We start from the raw sequence: 19,766 nt of genomic DNA, 5'->3' as shown, positions 1-19,766 counted from the left end.
AAGTCATTGTTATCGTTTATAACATACATATATAGATAGAATTTGTGGTTGTTGAATAGTAATTACTTTGTTTTTGTTTTTTTTTCTTTTATTGTTTTTATTTTTTCCTGGGAATTTCCTTGAAGAAATTATACCGGATCTGTGCGTGGTTATTGTTGGGATGTTTACACTGCTACTGTTCGCTCTGTTCTGTGATCATGGCTGCACTGGACCACACCAGCCATGTTTGCTAATTTAAAACCCAAAGGTTAGGGAATAGTTGTTTATTATTTATCGCCGTGCCATCTTCACCCGCATATCCGTTAAGACGGAGGTTAAGAGGCTTCTGCGCCTTCGGAATCCAAGGACCGAAAGGTTGGACAGCTTTAATTGAAATATCCGCGAAACTTTTGATGGTGGTGGTGTGGGAGGATGATGCTCTGCAAAAATTGTCTGTGCGTGCAGCGTAAACAATGTAACTTCATCTGGCTGCTAGCTAACGTTAGCCCATGAACAAAAGGGAGCACGCCTCCATCTGTTAACAGGCGAGTCTGATGAGTGAGTTAGCGATTATCAACAGACCGGCTAATATTTATTTTCGTTTGCGGTGCTCTCTACTGCTGATGGGGCATCATCAATCCAGACCAGCGTGGCTGCGGTACCTGCTACCTGGCTATAAGCTAACATCGCTGCCTTGACTGTCTGGATGAACGTTAAGGATGCTATCGGTTAGCTGCGCAGCTAGCGGGTGTTAGCTAGGTTCTATTGTGATGATTTAGCTAAATAACCTTGGGAGTGGAGTGGGGAATATTTTTGCCCGATGTTTCCCGCTGAAGTAAGCGGTCTATTCAAGCTAGGAAGGAGCTGAACTCGTGTCTACCGTTAACAGTATCAGTTGTTAGCACAGCCGACTAGCAGTGCTTTAGAGTGAATTGTTCGTTTGAGAGAGTAGCTAGCGCGACCAAGCTAACACGGCGCCTGCTCTCGCAACGGCCTTGTTGAATTAGGAAATGAACTATCCTGGAGGTCTACTTTTGTATTGCAGCGGCAGGGAACTGTTAAACAGCGAATGGCGTGGTAAACACTTTTCCAGGCCTCAGAGTGTAAAATATTCTCGCTAATCCCTCCATTGTTAGTTGGCCGAGGTCGCCGGGTCTTGATGGTGTTTGTGCGGCTATGGCTGCCCGGGCCGAACATTTATCGTGGTAGATTAAAGAGGCTGTGCTGCTCATGTTATCAGCGCTAATGATGAGCTTCTATCGCAATATTCCGGCTGTCCATTACACTCGCTGGGGCCTGGCATCTGCTGTTGCTGGCTGCGACATTTTGACGGTTGTTGCTGGAACGAAATGGTGCTGTCACAGGCTGCAGTTTCCAAAATCACTGAGGATAGACATTTCGTGGTGGGAATGGCACGCATTACGTAGCGTCGACTGTCTTCAAAAACTGCACGAAGAAAAAAGAAATGAAAAATGAATTAAATAATGAATTTGTGATTCACACGGTGATGCATATCCTGCTCATACATTTTAACCCTGTGCATCAGTTGCACCACTGGCATTCATTTTGTACTGGAGAGGAACATTTAATTGTAGAGTGCTTTTTTCATTCATTGATTATTACTATTTAAATGTATTACTCTTTATGTTTTTCAGATGGATTCAAATAATCATTTCAACTATGGCACCCACTCCTCAGCAAACTCAGGATTGAAACTCTCCTCAGGGGATTCTCTTTATACTAACGGGTCCTCCATGAGTTTTCCTCAGCAGGGGAAGAGTGAGTATTCTCAGCCTTTAGCCAGTATCAGAATGCAACATATCTTTTCTACCAACCACCAAACTTTCACAGCACATCCCAGTTCAGCAACACACAAAACACTTTACTAATGCAATCTGTACCTTTTTGACTCGGCTAATCTTCTTGTTTCTAACAGATATGAATGGTGAAATGAATGTGAATGGCGTCTCTACTGTACTTGGGTCCAGTGTGCCTGGTTCCCACCCACCATCAGCTCCTTACCCGCACATGAGCAACCACCACCAGAGCAGCATGGGCTTCGACTACTTGTGGGGAGGACACCCTCAGTACGGGCCAGGCATGAGCACCTCTCCTGGGCACGGGATGCACCAAAAGCAGCCTGCGCCCGGGATGGTGCAGCCTCAGTCACAGCACCACTTCCAGGGTCATGGACAGTACCAGCTGAATGGGGGCATCGAAAGCTCCCACCAGCCCCCTGTGGCAGGCTCAGCAAACCTGCCTCTCACTGGGAACCAGTACTGGAACAGGAGTAACCCTGGCCCACAGCAGATAGGTTATAATTCCCACAGCATGTACGGGAGCTACCAGAGTCAGGCACACCCTGGGATTACACCGTCACAGCATCACCAGCAGCAGTCCTTACAGCCGCCCCCTCATCAGCCGTCACAGCAGCACCTCCACTCCCACCGTCACCCGCACCATCACCACCAGCAGCACCAGCAACCGCAGCATTATGGCATGATGCCTAATGGGATGCCCTTCTACCAGCATCAGGCCCAGCACCCATCCCTGCCATCACCCCAGCAACAGGCATCACAGCAGTCTCAGCCCCAAGCTCAGGCTCAGATGATGCCCCCAACAGCCCAGAATTTTACTCCTCCACGTGGCAGCCCGCAGCCCCACAGCTTAGGCAGAGGAAGCACCGGCAGCCCTCTTCCTGTGGGGGTGTCCTCGGCACCGACAGCGCAGGATAGTGGGTCACCCAAGGGCCACACCAGGGAACAGAGCCCTCAAGCGAGCAACACGGGGATGTCTTCACCAATGCAAGGTGGCCACTTCACACTTGGATGTGTTTTTACGCGGGGAACCTTATAGCTCATTTGATCTTTTATTTTTCTCCAGTTTTTATAAAAAAAAGTAGGCTCCATTAGGTTTGTGCCTGTTTGGTTAGTTCTACATTTGACGGTTTTCGGTATCTATCCATGATTTCCTCATAAATCACACTTCTTCTATTTCCTCTTTTTGTACGCCGGTACTCGAATGACATTCATGGTTTTATTTCTCTTTGGCCATATTTGAAAAGCCATCTCAGCTGATGATAACTGTAAAACATGGCACTCCCTGCTTGTGTTACAGTCTCCTATTACATCGGTATAAAGTAGTATTGTTGAAACTCAGTCAAAGGTTACAGCCCAGCGGAGTAATTTCCTGGTTTTGAAGTTAAACTTAAATTATCAGTTGACCAGTTGACACAAATTGATTAACATGTGCTCCTTCTGGCTTCATAAATTTGAAGATTTTAGATATTTTTAAGATTTTAAATGCATTATACATGTATTTACTCTTTGTCCCAGAAAGTAGTTACAGGGCCAGAATTCATTTGCATCTTTGATTAGACAAACAAACAAATCGATCAATCAAGAAAATAATTAGCAGGTTAGATTATAGTAAAAACTGAAAACATTTACAGTCCTGCCTGCACATGGAGGCATTAGGCCAGTTGCAATGGCAATGCTTAGTTTAGTAGGGGGCAGTGCCAAGATTTAAACAGCGGGTGTCACTATTTGACTGTGCTACACTGTCAAGCCATGAACTGTTACAGAGATGGTTTGATATGGAGAGCTAATATCTGATTTGAATCTATAAATCATCATTATTTCTTTACAGTTAGATGGATAAATATACAAAGAAATATGGAGTACTTTATTGATTCCCTCATAGATAACTGTGACAATTACAATATAAAATTGTATTATGAGAGAAACCATGATGTGCTTCAGTATGTAACACCGCCACCCTGCATTTGTCATAGTATTGATGGTTTTGTTGATTCTTATTTCTTTCAGGGCAAACGCGGGAAGCTGTCAAGGAGGGGGGCACAGGCTACAATGGCAGTGAAAGGACACCTGTTGCCCAGAGGCTTCCTAAGACCGACAGTTACCAACCCAAACCTTCTGGTGCTCATGTGGGGCCCTCGAGTGAATATCGTCAGCATTCTGATAAGCCGGCAGCTCAGCGTCCAGAAATGGCTTCCCCTGTCAAAGATCCCGTCGTTAACCCGGCTCCCCAGTCTGTGTCACCTCAACTGTCTGCATCAAATGCAGCAGCTTCGGCGTCTCTAGCCAAGGCCTCAACACCACCTCGGGTCTCTGCAGCTCCCACATCTGCTCCTGGACCCCCTACAGTTTCATCCCCTGGTGTAGAATCTATTCCCCCTCAAATCTCAACACCTCCCTTTGCTCCATCTCCAGCTGCTTCTCCCAGACTCTCCTCCCCTCCCCCAATGGTGCAAGGCCTCAGGCTTACCACTTCTGCTGCGACTGAGATATCTCCTGCAGCATCTAAGCATCTGTCAGCAGGATCCTCTTCCTCCTCCCCCCTGCCCGCATCTCTTACAGCAGTTTCTTCAGGGCCTCCAGTCTCTTCTTCATCAGGGTCTGTGGTTCATCAGACAAAGTCAGCATTGCCTCCTACAGCTTCTGGACCTCCAAAAACAGTCTCCTCTCCTTCTGCCGTGTCCAAGTCTTCTTCCTCTGCACCCATCTCATCTTTTGAGATGCAAGGGTCCAAGCCACCTTCGATGACACCACGCTTCACTGATACATCTGGAGGTCAACACGAAAAGCCTGGACCTCCAAAACTGATTTCTGCTACTTTGTGTGTCGGTGCAAATTCCTCATCTCCTGTCGTGGCTCCATCTCAGATGTCAATATCTGGACTGTCATCATCAACATCACTTGGACCTTGTTTGTCAAAAACTCCCTCAGTTGGCAGTGGGATTTGTGAACCAGCGCCCCAGTGTCAGACATACACTCCTGCAGCTGTTGATTCAAGTCTTTCTACAGCTTCTGCAGCATCATCACCACCAGGGGGAGTAAACTTACCCTCTCTAGCAGCCCATGATAGTCCTTCAGTCCGACCTCTGTCTACCCTACCTCTTCTAACCACTCAAGCCTCCAGGACTGCACCTGTGTCCAGCCCTCCTGTGCCTCCTGCAAAGGGTACAGCTTCTGGAGCGGTCCAAAGTTCTGACTCTGAGCGGTGTCCCTAACACCACTCTTCCTAGTGTACTAGAGCAGTCGTCTCCAAAGTCAGAGCACCATGGTCACAGTGAGGACAGGAAAGCGTCGGCTAGTAAAAGACATGAAAAACCAGAGGAGCCCCTCCCTCAGCTTGATTCTGGCGGAATAAGGTCATCACAGGTGGAAGCATCCGAGATTAATAAATCTGAAATTCACTCACACAAATCCCTCACTGATCTCCCTGGGAAACCCTTGGAGACCACCGTTACTCCTGATCAACAGCCCAAGAATAAACAAGCTGATTCTGAAAAGCACCAGATGCAAAGCAGTGTCAAATTCGATGCAGAGGACTCCACAATGATGCAAGCTCCACTCAGAAAGTCCCCACAGCTCAACAGCACAAAGGTAGAACATCTGACAGGTGAACAAAGTTTTGAGAATTCTTCATTTGCTGCCTCTCAGTATGATGGCAATTCAACATGTGACACCCCCTCGCGACTCGGTGTGAGCTCTGTCTTGGAAAAGAGCTCTCTGTTGGGTGACTCCAGCTCATATGTAGATGACTCCACTCACTTTGATGACAGCTTTCACCTGAGAAAGGACACGTCTCAGTTTGACAGCACTTCCCAAGCTGAAGAGGAACCATCTACTACATTTCACACCACTAGAGACAGCAGCTTTTCTGTGGAGGACTCCAGAGATGACACATTGGACTCCACCAGGGAAGAGGCTGCCTCGGAAGCAGAGGAGACCAAAAGCAGTTGCCAAACTACAGGAGAATCCATGTTGGAGTCTTCTCTAAACAACAGCTCTCAGATTGAAGAGCCTCCCGTTGACTCAAGTTATGTGTCTCAGCCAGGTCAGCAAGGCACTTTGATGATGTTTTTAATGATTGAAACTATTGCACAATTTGACAAGCAGGGTTCATTAGCTAAAATACACAAATTCATTATCCTAATGTGTTTTTTCCCTAGTAGGGGATTTAATTGCCATTGAATAGAAAGAACTGCATTTCTAATGCAGATTACTTCTCAGTTTTGTGAATTATCTTTATTTTTGTATTCTGTTGACACAATTTAATGTTGTACCATCTCAGGACCTGAAGCAGAGTGGGAGCCCAGAGGACATGATACACCAGACTCAGCCGGACACATTAATATTAAGACCACTGCTAATGAGACGATGACACCCCCGAGTTTCAAGATGAGAGATGAGAACTTCATCGCATTCAGTACCCCAGCAGAGAGCCCCGCTGTACACCCACTCCAACCAGTAACTGATCAGACTGTGTCCGCTGCTGGAGGACTTCTGAAAACCCCAGGGAAACCACGCAAACCTCAAGCTCCAAAGGCAATATGGATTAAAACCACAGGTATTTGATGTCTTGATTCCAACAACATATTACTTTAATAGAATGTCAGTTTTTATTTTAAACAACTTACTTACAACTTTTTGTCTTTTATTTCAAGCTCCTGAACAGGTCCAACGGAAGCCTCGGGTACGAACCCCTAAAGTGGAGAAGATAAAGACTGAGGAAGAGGGCGGTGCTAAGGGCGAGGCACCTAAGGGCAGAAAGAGAAAGAAGTCTGTCAAGGTCGATGCCAGTGAAACGTCTGCTGTATCTGGGGAGGCTGGGCCTCTCTCAGAAGAGGTTGATCCAATAACAGCCACAATCGAAGCTGTTCTGGCCAACGCTTCAGCTATCAACACAGCAGCCGAGAAACCCAAGAAGAAAAGAGTTAAGAAGCAGGACCAAGAAGGAAATGTACTCAAAACACAAAAACAAGATGCCGAAACGACTGCTGACAACGCTGATGAAAATGATGACGACAGCTCCACTGCAGGTAAAGCAGAAGGTTAAAAGTATTGTTTGTGTTGGCACTCCACATGTGATATTTTGTTAAGACATGGCAACACAGATTAAGAATTTACAGCGCATGTTTGTGGATTTTCTTGAACAGGTGAATCTAACAGACGAAGGGTTGCAACAGAGGACCAAGTTCAGTTCCCTCTGCTACACGGGTAATGATTCCTTTCAGTTTTTTGAGGCTTTAAATCAACAGAATCAGCACTGTCACATACATGCACAGTAAACCAGTTGTTTTGTTTTAGTCTGGACAATAGATATAGCCTAGATTTGCATCAGCTGTATTTTATTGTTAGTTTACCAAACCAAACATTGGCTGACAGTGTAAAAACTGATCCAGCTAAATTAATATATAAACTTCCAAATGAGATCTGTGTTTATGACCTGTCTGAAATGATACTTTGAGACAGGTCACCCAGTGCAACTATAGGTAACAATGGAGCTCCATGGCACAGACAAATATGCTAAATCACATACACATTTATACTTTTTAAACTGCAGCTGGAGGAGAGAGATTCGTGTGAAGAAAATGGAAAACCGCATGAAGGGTGAAACCTGGTACTACACGCCTTGTGGAAGGAGGATGAAGCAGTTTCCAGAAATCATCAAGGTAAATTCCCCTGGCTGAACCCCAAAGACCCCAGTGGGTCTCTTTAAATAGTTTAAGCCACAGTCTTGTCACAAACCTGTCAATACACTGACTTTCTTTGTGTCTGTTTCTTGTCCTGTTGTCTTCTAATTGCTTCACCCAGTACTTGAAGAGACACACAGACAGTGTGGTCACCAGAGAACACTTCAGTTTCAGTCCACGGATGCCTGTTGGAGACTTCTATGAAGAGAGAGAAACTACAGAGGTCTGTATATCATTTTTTAAATTTATTTCTATCAAGAAAAATGCTAAATCATTTGTAAAGAAGGATTTGGATAAATTCTGCCTCATAAACTGAGGGTATATAGAAATGTGTAGAAGACATTTTAGAGTTAATGTATTACATCTGCAATACTTAACAGGGTATGAAGTGGGTCCTCTTGGCTAACGAGGAGGTTCCCTCTATGATAATGGCCATCACTGGCCGGCGTGGTCGACCTCCAAACCCTGATAAAGAGAAACCTCGCAGGGTTCGTGGTCTGAAGGGAGGACAGGCTCGCCGCCCTGGTAGACCTCCAAAACCCAAGATGATCGACCTCCTTAGCAAAGTTGACGCTAAGCTGCTGAAGCGTCTTGAGGCCAAGGGTAAGTGGAGGATCGCAGTGGATCATGAGTATTGCTGAGGCCAGAGTCACACTACAGAAGTTTAAAGTCTTAACAGAAGTTGAAATCAGGTTATATCACACACTCAAGGTAAAGCTTTACAGATATTATTCTCTCTTATCTCAGTCATGCACAGACTACAAGGCTGAAAAATGATGGTACATCACACACTACAGGATGTTATTAAGATTATGGTGCCAGAGGGAGCAGTCAGGGAGCAGTGCAACACATCATGTGATCTCATGAGGAAGCTGATGCAAACAAAATAAAGACTGTTGTGCCACAACTTGCTGTAATGCTAATAATTCTTTGCAATGGAAAAAAACAATCAGAAACCTGAACAAATCTGGATGAGACAATGTTTGGTGAGTAAAATAGAATAAAATGTTTAAAGTTGCTTGGCAACAGAATCTGCTGCTCTGAGCGCAAGAGTGGTAATTGTACTCAATGTGATTTTAACTCCTAAAAGTCAAACACGTTTGATATTTATGTGGTCAGCCCTGTCGATACTACTTGGGGAGGTTTAAGTCTGAATCTAAATGCCAACACTGGTTCAGGCAGATTTCTCCTCTGACTGGAGGAGTAAAATAAAGTAAATCTGTCCTAAACTTCTGTAGTGTGAGCCTGGTCTAAGCTTTCATTAATGACTAAGTATAAGACCAGATGGGTTGCTTTTTGCATAACCTCAGATATGTACTGTGACTGATTGTGTCTATTTCCTTTTGAATAGAAGCCCTCACAGAGGAGGAAAAAGAGAAACTAGCAAAAATCAAAAAGAAAATGAAGAGAAAGGTACGTAGTGGAGACTGGTTGTTCTGTTGTTGTCTTATTCTATTAAATCTCTTCCTGATATTGTTACTGCTGTTCATTTTTTCAGGCAAGAATGAAGAGAAGGGAGGATGCAAAGATTAAGAAGATGAAAGCGGAGAAGAAGAAAGCAAAGGTTACAGAAAATGCTTCGTTATCTAAACTTACATTTTTTTCTCACCAATGACCTCAGCACCTCGTATTCATCATCTTCTTTTGTTTTGTTTTTCCCTCTGTGGGTTTTAGCTTGAGCAAGAGGCCAGACACCTCGAGCTGAAGACTGAACCGACAGACCCGACAGCCCCGCTGGTCACGCAGCCTGCCTCAGAATCTGCTGCAGAGCCCAAGAAGCCCGGCCGCAGGAGGGCAGTCAAGGTTGAGGCCACTCCACTGATACAGCAGACGGACGGGGAGAGGATAGCCCAGGGCAAGAGGGTGCTGGGTGCTCGGAGTAAAGCCAAGGCCCTGGCTAAAGCTCAGGCAGAGGCAGAGGCAGCAGCTCAGGCAGCGCTGGCAGCTAAGAGGGCAGCAGAGCGGAGAGCACAGGCCCAGAGACGTCTAGAGGAGCGGAAGAGGCAGCAGTTGATTGCAGAAGAGCTGAAGAAGCCCGCAGAGGACATGTGCCTCACTGACCACAAGGTGAGCTTCAAATTAAACCCAGTTCGTTTTGGTCCTCTCTTTCAAAACTGTGATTCCAGCTGTTTTGTCGATTTGATCATGACCACTGAATTTTGTCTCCCCCAGCCCCTGCCAGAGCTGTCCCGTATCCCTGGTGTAGTCCTCTCTGGAAAAGCCTTTGCACACTGCCTGGCTGTCGTTGAGTTCCTACATGGTTACGGGAAGATCATCGGTCTCAATATACCCAAGGACATCCCCAGCCTTGCTACTCTGCAGGAAGGCCTCCTCGGTCTCGGCGACAGCCAAGGAGAAGTCCAGGACCTACTGATTAAGCTGATGGAGGCTGCTCTGCACGATCCAGGCCTGCCGTCTTATTATCAGGTGCGTGACACTTTGAACATTTTCACCATTAACACAGCTCTTTAGTAGTTGATCAATCATTTAATCTCTTTCTTTTACCTCCTCGTCTCAATCTTCAGTCTGTAAAGATCCTCGGCGATAAGCTGGTTGAGTTGGAGCTGAACCGCAACACAGTTTCAGAAGTGCTCCGTATCTTTTTGGAATCTCATGGTTACGAGACAGAGGTTTGCAACACACTAAGGACCAAAACATTTCATGCTCTGCCTCCTGACACCAAGGCGGCCATCCTGGGGTTCCTGGTGGAAGAGCTCAACAGCAGCAACATTGTGACGAGGTTAGACCAAGAAGCTGATTTATTCTTTGGTTACTCTTTAATCTAAAAAAAAAAAAAGGGTATTTTTTTTCCAATTATCACATTTTCTGTCACTTTATTTATTCTTGTGTTTTGTATTTCAGTGACATCGACAACACATTGGAAAACATGGCAACCTACAGGAAGAACAAGTGGATCATTGAGGGGAAACTGCGCAAGTAAGATCATGGTTTTCCCTCTTCACATGCAGAGCGATTAAATAGCTCGCTCAGATCTATCTATCATGTTGATTTTGGTTGTTTTCTCTCTGGCAGACTGAAGGCGGCGCTAGCACGTCGAACAGGACGTTCAGAGGAAGAGCTGTGCTTCGAGGAGAGGAGGCGCAGTGCCAGAGTAGCCGAGGAGGAGAACCTCAGTCTGGAGGAAACTGTGGTCCTGGAGAGAGGAAACCGTCGGACGCGCAAAGAAGAGCCCAAACTCAGTGATGTACGTATCAGTGCCACTGTTTTCTTAGAGAAACATCCAGATCATTCTTACATTTCAATTCTTTTTTTGCTGCAGAGTGAGAGCCCTACCAATGCCAGCATTCCAGAGCTTGAAAGGCAGATAGATAAGCTAACCAAGGTGAGCCTGATACTGCACTCACACAGTCCTTTATGCATTTATGTTGCTTTATATTAAACATTCTTCTGCTTTGCAACCTCCACAGCGCCAAGTGTTTTTCCGTAAAAAGCTGCTGCAGTCGTCTCATTCCATGCGGGCCACATTGCTGGGTCAGGACCGTTACCGGCGCAGATACTTGGCCCTACCTCACCTTGGAGGAGTTCTAGTCGAGGGCCCCGAAGAGCTGCTAAGTGAGTCTGACTTTGGACTGAACCCTTCATACTTTACAAACTCTTAATTTGTTTGCCTTCATCTGCTTTCTCTTATGCTTCTATCTTGCAGCTTCTGGAGATGTCCTTGTAGCTGAGGTTCCTGTTACTTTCCTCAAAAAGGAGCCCAAAGTTGAGGAGGCTCCTATGCCGACCACTCCACCTCCCACTCTGCCTTCCTCTCCTTCTGCCACTCCGGGACAGGCCCAGACTTTGTCTCCAGAAGAGGACCCCCTCCCTGGCACTGCATCCCTCATGAGCAGGCCGCGGGGACGTGGACGCCCCCGAAAAATCAAACCCGAAGTTGAGCTTCACCTCCGCACGGCCAAGATCCGCCGCCGGCGTCGAAGTAGCGTCAGGTCTGGGGGCGAGGAAGGTCCGGGATCGCCGAACGGCGGCACACAAGACCTCACACAAGCAGCTTTCCAGAGCTGGCTCAGTCAATCCCAGGAAGGAATGACTAACGGCACGTGCTCGGCAGCAGGAGAAGCTCCAGAGGGTAATCGACCAGAGGAGAGCGTGAAGGAAATGGCAGAGAAACAAGGCCAGTGGTTCAACCTGCTCCCCAAACAGCCGTGTGACGACAACTCTTTGACTGAACCCCAGATGCCCAAATCGCCCAGCTCACCCCCTAAACTCCTCCCTCAGCTCCCAAGTGCTCTGTCCACACTCGCTGCCCCACTTATGCAGGTTTGCCACCAGGATAAAACCACGTACACATATGCTGTAATAATGCACTTGTGGTCTGTATGATGTGGAAATGAATAATCTCTCCTTTGTCCTCAGCCGGACCCACTCTTGCCTGGCTTGTCTCCTGCTGACCCTGTGACCTCAGCAACACCACAGGACATTCCCCCTACTGCTTGTGATCCACCAACAATCCCTCAGCTTGTTCCAGCTCCCGTCCCTCCTGTTCCGGCTGCTCCAGCTGCCCCTGCCACCCCTGCCACCCCCGCCAGGCCAGGACGCAGGCGGAGGAGAGGCAGCAGAGGCAGCAGTCCTGCCCGGAGAGGGGCACGAGGAGCTGCAGCTAAACGCCGCGGCCGCCCACCCAACTCTGTTTTCCAAGAACTCGAGCAACAGTACTTCACACAACTGGTGGTCAAGCCCATTCCAGCATGTAAGTCATGTTTAAAAAGGCTGCAAGAGCCTCTCGGAGAGATAAATTGTCTTCCTTGAAAATTATTTGACTAAACTGCACAATTTGTCAAGAATCCAATGACACTCAAACCAGTCAGCACTTCAGCTCAAGTTCCCAAGACAATGAAAGCTTTTAATACATTTCCTTTTCTTCCTCTGTACGAGTTACTGTGAACACAATGTCTCTCCTCTTGTTAACAAATTCCTCACTGATGTTGGAATTTAAGACTCGTAGCATTCCAGTATTTTGCAAGGAACACTATACATGCTAGTAGTACACTTACAATACAATTATTGCGTCTTCTGGCTGACTTACCCTTCTGCTTTAAAGCTTTTTTTATTTGTATAATAATACATAACGTAATGTCTTTATTCTGCAGCAATGGTTCGTGGCTGGTGGTGGATCAAGGATCCAGAGGAACTGTACAGCACCTTACAGGCCCTTCACCCAAGGGGCATCAGGGAGAAGGTGCTCCATAAGCATTTGGCCAAACACATGGAGAGCTTAGCTGAGATGTGCACCAAAAGTATCGACGGTGAGTGTTGTACATAACTGGATCATCACGCAACTGTTTTTGTCCGATGGTCCTTTTTACAAATGTTCCCTTCTGTTCCATCCAACCAGACCCAGTTTTTGAGCTGAAGGTAGAGGAGAAGGATGTGCTGCTGGAGGCTCTGCAGCAGCCCTGGCAGGTGCAGGAGAAAGTAATGGAGACGGACATCAGCACCCTACAGTGGGTGGAGGACCTGGAGCAGCGGGTCATTGCTTCTGACCTCCTTCTAAAGGTGAGCCATGCTGGATGAACAAAGTGAAAATGTCATTAATTTTAAAACTGTAGTTGCGTATATGCTGACTGTCGTAATGGGAGAATAAGAAAAAAAAAGCAGAAAACAGTTATAAAAATTACACACCTAAAAGCCTTAATTGGCACGTTTTTTTCCAAGATGTGAGAAGTTTGGGTTATGCTGTAACCATTTACTAAAAAAATATGTGTGTTTTATTTGAACCACTATAAACAATAGACATGATAAATAATCTACATGTCAAATTTTAAAGTAGTAAAACTCATTTTTATTCGTGTTTTGTGTTTCTTCAAGGCACCTCCTCAGAGTGCAATGAATGATGCTGAAACAAGCCCAGAGACGACAATGGCAGAATTTCAGGTAATCATCAAAACACTAAACGACACATTTAGCCCCAAGTTGAAACCTCATGCGTTTAGGTTCTCTTATTCACTCTCTGCTCTGCTCTGTCTCCTTCAAGCCTTACACGATCCCAGATCCCGATTCCACACGCGATGACCTTCAGTACTACGAACACGACGCCGATCCACGTGATGACTGGATCGTGCGGACCAAGAAGGAGTGGTCTGGCTTGCCTCGTATCGCCACACACCCGCTGGACCTGGCCGTCCTGCGGCTAGCCAACCTAGAGCGAAACATTGAGAGACGCTATCTAAAGGAGCCGCTCTGGAACCCGGCTGAAGTGATGCGTCTCGCTCCTCTCACCCCTACACCCGGAGAAGAGCATCCCATGGATGTCATCAGGTGAAAAGAACAGCCTAGGTTCAGGTTACAGGGGATGCATGTGTTTGTTTCCAGATTTTAGACCTATTTACTAACTAGTTTTCTTCTTTTCCAGTCTGGAAAGTGAAATCACCTCTCGACTACGAACGTGGCGGCAGGCTCTGGATCGCTGCCGCAGTGCTCCCCAGCTCTGTCTGTGCTTACTTCAGCTGGAAAAGGCTATTGCTTGGGAGAGATCTGTGACTAAAGTGGTAAGAAGTCTCACAACTCCTGATTAAGGCCAAATGCCATAAGATTCTGATGATGTGGTTTTTATAGGGGAAAACTTCTGAGAATAGCACAAAATGTTAAGAACAAGTTCAGATTTATTGTTATTTAAATACTCAGAATACCTTCTCTGTGATCTTTTATAGACTTGTCAGGTTTGTAGGAAGGGAGACAATGATGAGTGCCTGTTGCTGTGTGACGGCTGTGATCGGGGCTGCCACATGTACTGCCTGAAGCCCAAAATCACCCAGGTGCCCGAGGGAGACTGGTTTTGTCCAACCTGTGTTGCAAAGGTTCGAACCCATCTCTGACTGTTCGCTTTCTCAGGGCCATTTTGATGCTTAGAGCATCTTCCAGCAGTTGCTTCCTTTAAATTAATGTATTCCTTTCTGTGTTTTTCCCTCATTGGCTGCTTCCTGATTTAGGATGATTGTGATACGCAACGCTCATCCAAAAAGCGCACCAGGGTGAAGAAGAGAAGATACGAAGACGACAGCTCTGAGGACGAGATCACAACACGGCGCAGTGGCGGCATGGCAACGCGGCACAAGGAGACTGTGGCTCCTTCCTCATCTTCCCGTTACTCTGGAGAAGGAGGCGGCACTAAACGGCGCCGCATGACAACACGCAACCAACCCGACCTCACCTTCTGCGAGTGAGTCCTGCTTTCGTTACCGTTGACTTACTCGAACAGTCACACTTGTTCTGGCTGTTCTGTTGTGGTAGATCAGTGTTAATCGTTCATTCATTTTTCTACCAGGATCATTCTGATGGAGATGGAGGCTCATGCAGATGCCTGGCCATTCCTTGAACCCGTCAACCCCCGACTAGTGCCAGGCTACCGCCGCATCATCAAGAACCCCATGGACTTCCTCACCATGAGAGAAAGACTGCTACAGGGAGGGTAAGAGCGGAATATGCAACACATCTTAATCATATTTCATTTATCAGCAGCCATGCACAATAGATCAGTGTCCACTAAGTTAGAAATGGGTCGACAACTCATGTTTTGCCTTTTTTTATGACGTGATTTTTCTTTTAATTCTGTAAATCAGAAATACAGATACATGGCTTTTTTTTTAAAGAGAAACCTCATTACCTCATGGAAGTAAGCTACATAATTGTGCTTCCACCTTAAGCTTTTACACTGATGCATTAAAAGTAGTGCCTGTGTACCTGTGTATAGGAGATAAATGAAAGGCACGAAAAAAATCCTTTTCTGTACATCGTCAGCTCTGATGGTGTGTTTTTTCGATAAGTCCATTAAAGTCAAGCAACCTTGATTATTAGGGATTTCACCCACAAAATGTAATATTAACATCTTAAAGAGGCAAATTCCCCCCAATTTACTCATTAAAGCTATCGGTGGGTAATAGAAAAATTACTACAAAAAATGTCCTTACAAAAGTATAACTAGGCAACAGAAAAGTAGTTCTTTGCAGAGCTGAAGAACAAATGGGATGTCTGAAGTACAAAACAATGAACAAAGCACGAAATCCATACATTGATTCTTCACACTGATGAACATTAAGGCAGAATCACCAACGATGAAGTCTTGCAAGAACACAAGAATTTGCATGAAAAGAAGACAAAAAGTAGAAAATGGTCTCAATCATTTTCAAAATCCTAAAAATCAGTTTTTAGTCCCTCATACAAAAGCCGACAGATAACCAGTGTCTCATTTGTATAAATATAGATTATACTAACTGCTAATTATACACCATATATTGTGATTTCATTAACTTATTGTTAGCTCTACTTAACACTGTAACATGCATTTTCATTCTTAGATTGGCCCCTAAGATTGACTGGTTGTTCTCTGTTTGCTCTTCTTGTTCTATCTTGTATGACTTGTGCTCAATAATCAACCCCCTTCTTGTGCTTTTTAACATCACTCTTGTTTTCTGTTTCCTTGTCTCAGGTACTGCAGCTGTGAGGAATTCGCAGCAGACGCTCAGCTGGTCTTCAACAACTGTGAGCTCTTCAACGAGGACACGTCGGAGGTGGGAATGGCGGGACACTCCATGAGGCGCTTCTTTGAGAGCCGCTGGGCGGAGTTCTACTCAAATAAGGACAAATAGGAGCCTACGACGTTCCCCCTGATGGTGGGGCTGTAGACTGCTGGTGCTTTCACCGTCCCGGTCACACACTCTCCATCACTGCTAAGACTGTCTGGAGGTTCTTCCAGCTGTGTGTATTCTCTCATGTATAGATATATATGTATAGATTTTGGCTATTTGTCTGTTATCGTTTCCTCTATCGGCCTAATCTTTTCTAAAGGCTCACAGCTGAACTGGCTTGAACTTGTACCCATTCCCCATCACAGAGCGACAACACGTCTCTCTTCACTTTCCACCTTTCGTGTCTCCTCATCTTCACATCAGCACCTCATCTCCTGTTCGCGTTCTCCTGTCATGTCCTTTCACAAGCCCCATGTCGTAGCGAGGCCTTCGGTCAAGCCCTGCTGTGGGCTGGTGACACGGTCTCAGGCCCTGAGTATTTTGGCTTTCAGACTCGTACTGAAGGTCAGAGACTGATCACACTAGTGCAGCCTCACTGCTGCACGCTGGACCTGCTTAGCACCGCTCGACAACAAAATGGATCAAAACTCTTCACAGAGCTTGGGCCATTTCTTACCTGTTCATTGGAAATGTAATGTAACGTGGTCTTATGCCTAGAAGTAATTTTTTTGCTCAATATATTTTTATTATATATTCTATATATAAATATATATAAAGATTACAATAGCTGGGATTATTTAATAGCAATAGCTTGTAGTGAATGTGTACAGATTACCTTATAGAGATGTCTAGACGATTTATGAAAAGGCCAGTTAAACTAAAAGGAATCTGTTCTTGGACTGTCACAAGTAGACGTTGTATAACCTCCACTTAAAGTCTTGCACGCACATTTACACACTTTTCACCCAAACACACACACACACAAACATGCACACGATTTCACACACACACACCCACCTTCTGCTGCTGTGTGAAAGACACTGGTTTCTGGAGGATTTTAGTGGTAAGTCAGTCAGTCTTAGATCCTTAAATTTCACAGTCCCTCCTGTTAAGAGTAAATATGCAGCTAGTGGCGTGTGATCTTTGTCACGGTCTGTGTTCAACCAAACGGATGCTACTTTAGCACATCTGTTTGCCAGGACACGCCCTGAAGGTTTGCTTTTACACTGTAATCGTCAGTGACAGGTCTGTCCAACATTACCGCACGTCTGACATGATAAAGTCTGCAGCTTCCAATCTGCAGTCGAGCAATTGTTCCGTGTTTAAAGTAACATTCACACTTCTGTTTGTCTATAGCTCACCTGACCAGATAAAAACCTCTAAAAGTGACTACAGTAGACTAAAATCCTCTCATTTTAAAGACTAGAATTGTAAAGGAGCTCTGCTAATGAAGTTTCTGGGCACAGTGCTGCCTGGTTTTCTGTCTTACATTCCTTTTATTTACTTTTTTTTTTTTGTGCTGTACAAGGGCCAACGTACGACGATGCACGGCATGGTTGGTGTGCTATGAAGGTGACAGGACGACTCCGCAGTCTGGGTTTTATTTAAACTTGTTTTCTTACACTGAACTCAAATCCGTTGATAGGAAATAAACTTTGATGTTCCTTATTACACTTAAAGGGACAAGATGTTTTTTCAAAAAAACAAAAAAAAGACATGAAAAGCAAACGTGGTGTTAAGTGAATTTTTTAAAATGTACAGTTTTGGTGACTTTAAATTTGTTCCTTTATATTTTTAGGACCAATTCATCATTTTTAAGAGGAGGTATTACAAGACTCTGTTGTATTAAGGTGATGTAACACGTGTGCATCTGTAGAATGTACTGTGAGTTGAATAAAAACCACATCTAGTAGAGAGTACTTGTTTTGCTCCTGTATCTCCTGTACATTAATCCTTTCTGTCTGGTCTCGTTTATCCTAAATGCTGCTTTTGCATCAGGCACAGACGTGTAAAGTAATTCGGCAGCTTAAAACTACCTATAACTGACCGCTTTTGTCTGTTTGTGTTAAACATATGACCTTAACATGAGTATTAGTGACTCTAACAGACATACATACTGTTGTTTGGACTTTTTTTAATCAGTTTGGCCATAAAAATGGAATAAAGTCACTAAGTCAAAATCCGTTAATTAAATTCCCACATTCAAGACGGGACCAGTAAAAAAACAAAATGTGGAGCTGATGCATATGTAAAGGAGGATGTAATCCAGTTTCATCCACATCTCACTGGTCTTGACTTTGGACCTTAAACCTTTATCAAATTAGTCAACAAATGTTATTATTACCTTTATTCAAGTGCCCTGTGTTGGTTCATTTTCCCTCTAATTAGTCATCTGCACTTTATATTGAATTATTAAACTTTGTCCTTGTGGACTCATTGATGCCAGACTAGTTGACTGCATGCCAACTTAGAACAACTGAAGGATCAACTTTTGGAATTTGTGGTATGTTTGTGAGGTGGTTAAAACATCTCTCTGCCCTACTTCAGCACCATCGATGGTAAATTTATAACTTTACATTGATATTACTGTTCTCTTGATATTGGGAGCTTCAAGAAAGACAAAGACAATATCCTCCAAAATACAATGACAGCATAAGGGACTATTTTTTATAACCGTCTCCATCCTTCTTCCTTCATACGTCTCAGGCAAGCAAGAGGTCATATTTGAGGGTGAAGAAGAGCTCATAACCATGAGGGAAGTGTGGTGAAAGTGTTTGGGCGGGGTTCTGCAGCTCCCTGGAGAGTCCTGTCTAAAGCACATGCTACTGGAAACGTCCTGCCATCACCCCCAGCTGCTCTACAGGGCCAGAGACTCAAGTTCAGCACACAAGCTCATGTGCAGAACCGTATTCTGCACTCAGATCTATCAAACATCCAAAAACAAAACCTACGCATGCGGTCAGATTTAAAAAATTAAACAAAAACGTGCGCACTGCGTCTCTTAACGCATCTCTTACTTTCCCTTTGCCCTCTATCACTCTTTCAAACCCCTGAGCTTGCACTTTGCATGACTGTGTATATGTGTGTGTCAGATTGTGTCGGTGTCAGCACTCTGGATGGGTGGTGGGGGCAGCAAAACTCCCCACGCCAGCGGGTTCCAGGGCGCCCCCCGCCCGCCTTGCTCCACACATTTGGGCTTAGCCCCACAAAAGGGGGGATAACAGTTACACAGTTGCCGTGGAGAGGAGGGGGTAATCCACGGCATAATGGGGCACACCGGCAACCCTACGCCTGGACCAGCCAGTTCATTCTGGACTTGATGTCCCAGATTGAAGGCCCCCGACTCCTGGAGGGTCAGTAAAATTCAATTCACACATTTCCATACATCACCACAAGCATGAAAAAACAAAGCAAAACTGTAGCACAGACAAAAACATCAGCAGTGAGATGAGCAGCCGAAAAGGTGAATAATGTTAGTGTGGAGCTAAACTGAGGAATGCCGTCTGCTTTTTGTGTGTGTTTGCTTGACATCAAGGTGGGGGAAATGAAGAGCGTGCACAGACGCAGCATCTCAATAGGCTCTATGGCAACAGCATCATGAAAGGGTTCGTCCCCATGGTGATCAGAGCGGCACCTCACAAGTAGTTTGTAAGGGGAAGAAACAGAGGGAGTGTGGGATTCATATCTGAGATCTCTGGATGTAATGTCAGCGTACCATCAGGCATTTGGTTGTGCCTTTAAGCTTATAATGTAAGTCTCCTGCCGCATAACACGGAAACACAGTCGATCCTGCTACAAAT

The 19,766-nt window shown here is 45.3% G+C and overlaps 1 protein-coding gene across 1 annotated transcript; it reads left to right on the top strand.

Annotated features, from left to right (window-relative positions):
- The first annotated feature begins 159 nt into the window (after window positions 1-159).
- Window positions 160-17,882, top strand: baz2a (bromodomain adjacent to zinc finger domain, 2A). The gene is given in 31 exon segments (XM_051949324.1): window positions 160-354; window positions 1,635-1,758; window positions 1,916-2,788; window positions 3,807-5,003; window positions 5,035-5,841; window positions 6,079-6,354; window positions 6,452-6,826; window positions 6,944-7,004; window positions 7,351-7,459; window positions 7,602-7,703; window positions 7,861-8,083; window positions 8,832-8,893; window positions 8,979-9,044; window positions 9,155-9,547; window positions 9,653-9,907; window positions 10,006-10,220; window positions 10,343-10,417; window positions 10,514-10,685; window positions 10,761-10,823; window positions 10,909-11,053; window positions 11,145-11,761; window positions 11,858-12,191; window positions 12,592-12,747; window positions 12,837-12,997; window positions 13,310-13,375; window positions 13,476-13,759; window positions 13,854-13,989; window positions 14,152-14,298; window positions 14,431-14,660; window positions 14,766-14,909; window positions 15,927-17,882. Coding segments are annotated over 30 exon segments (8,028 nt in total). The 5' UTR covers window positions 160-354; the 3' UTR covers window positions 16,087-17,882.
- The last annotated feature ends 1,884 nt before the right edge of the window (window positions 17,883-19,766 follow it).

Source organism: Acanthochromis polyacanthus, chromosome 6 (genome assembly GCF_021347895.1).
Source record: "Acanthochromis polyacanthus isolate Apoly-LR-REF ecotype Palm Island chromosome 6, KAUST_Apoly_ChrSc, whole genome shotgun sequence".
Classification (NCBI taxonomy): Eukaryota; Metazoa; Chordata; class Actinopteri; family Pomacentridae; genus Acanthochromis; species Acanthochromis polyacanthus.
Note: the sequence above shows the minus strand (reverse complement) of the source record. Positions and strands in the feature narration are given on the sequence as shown.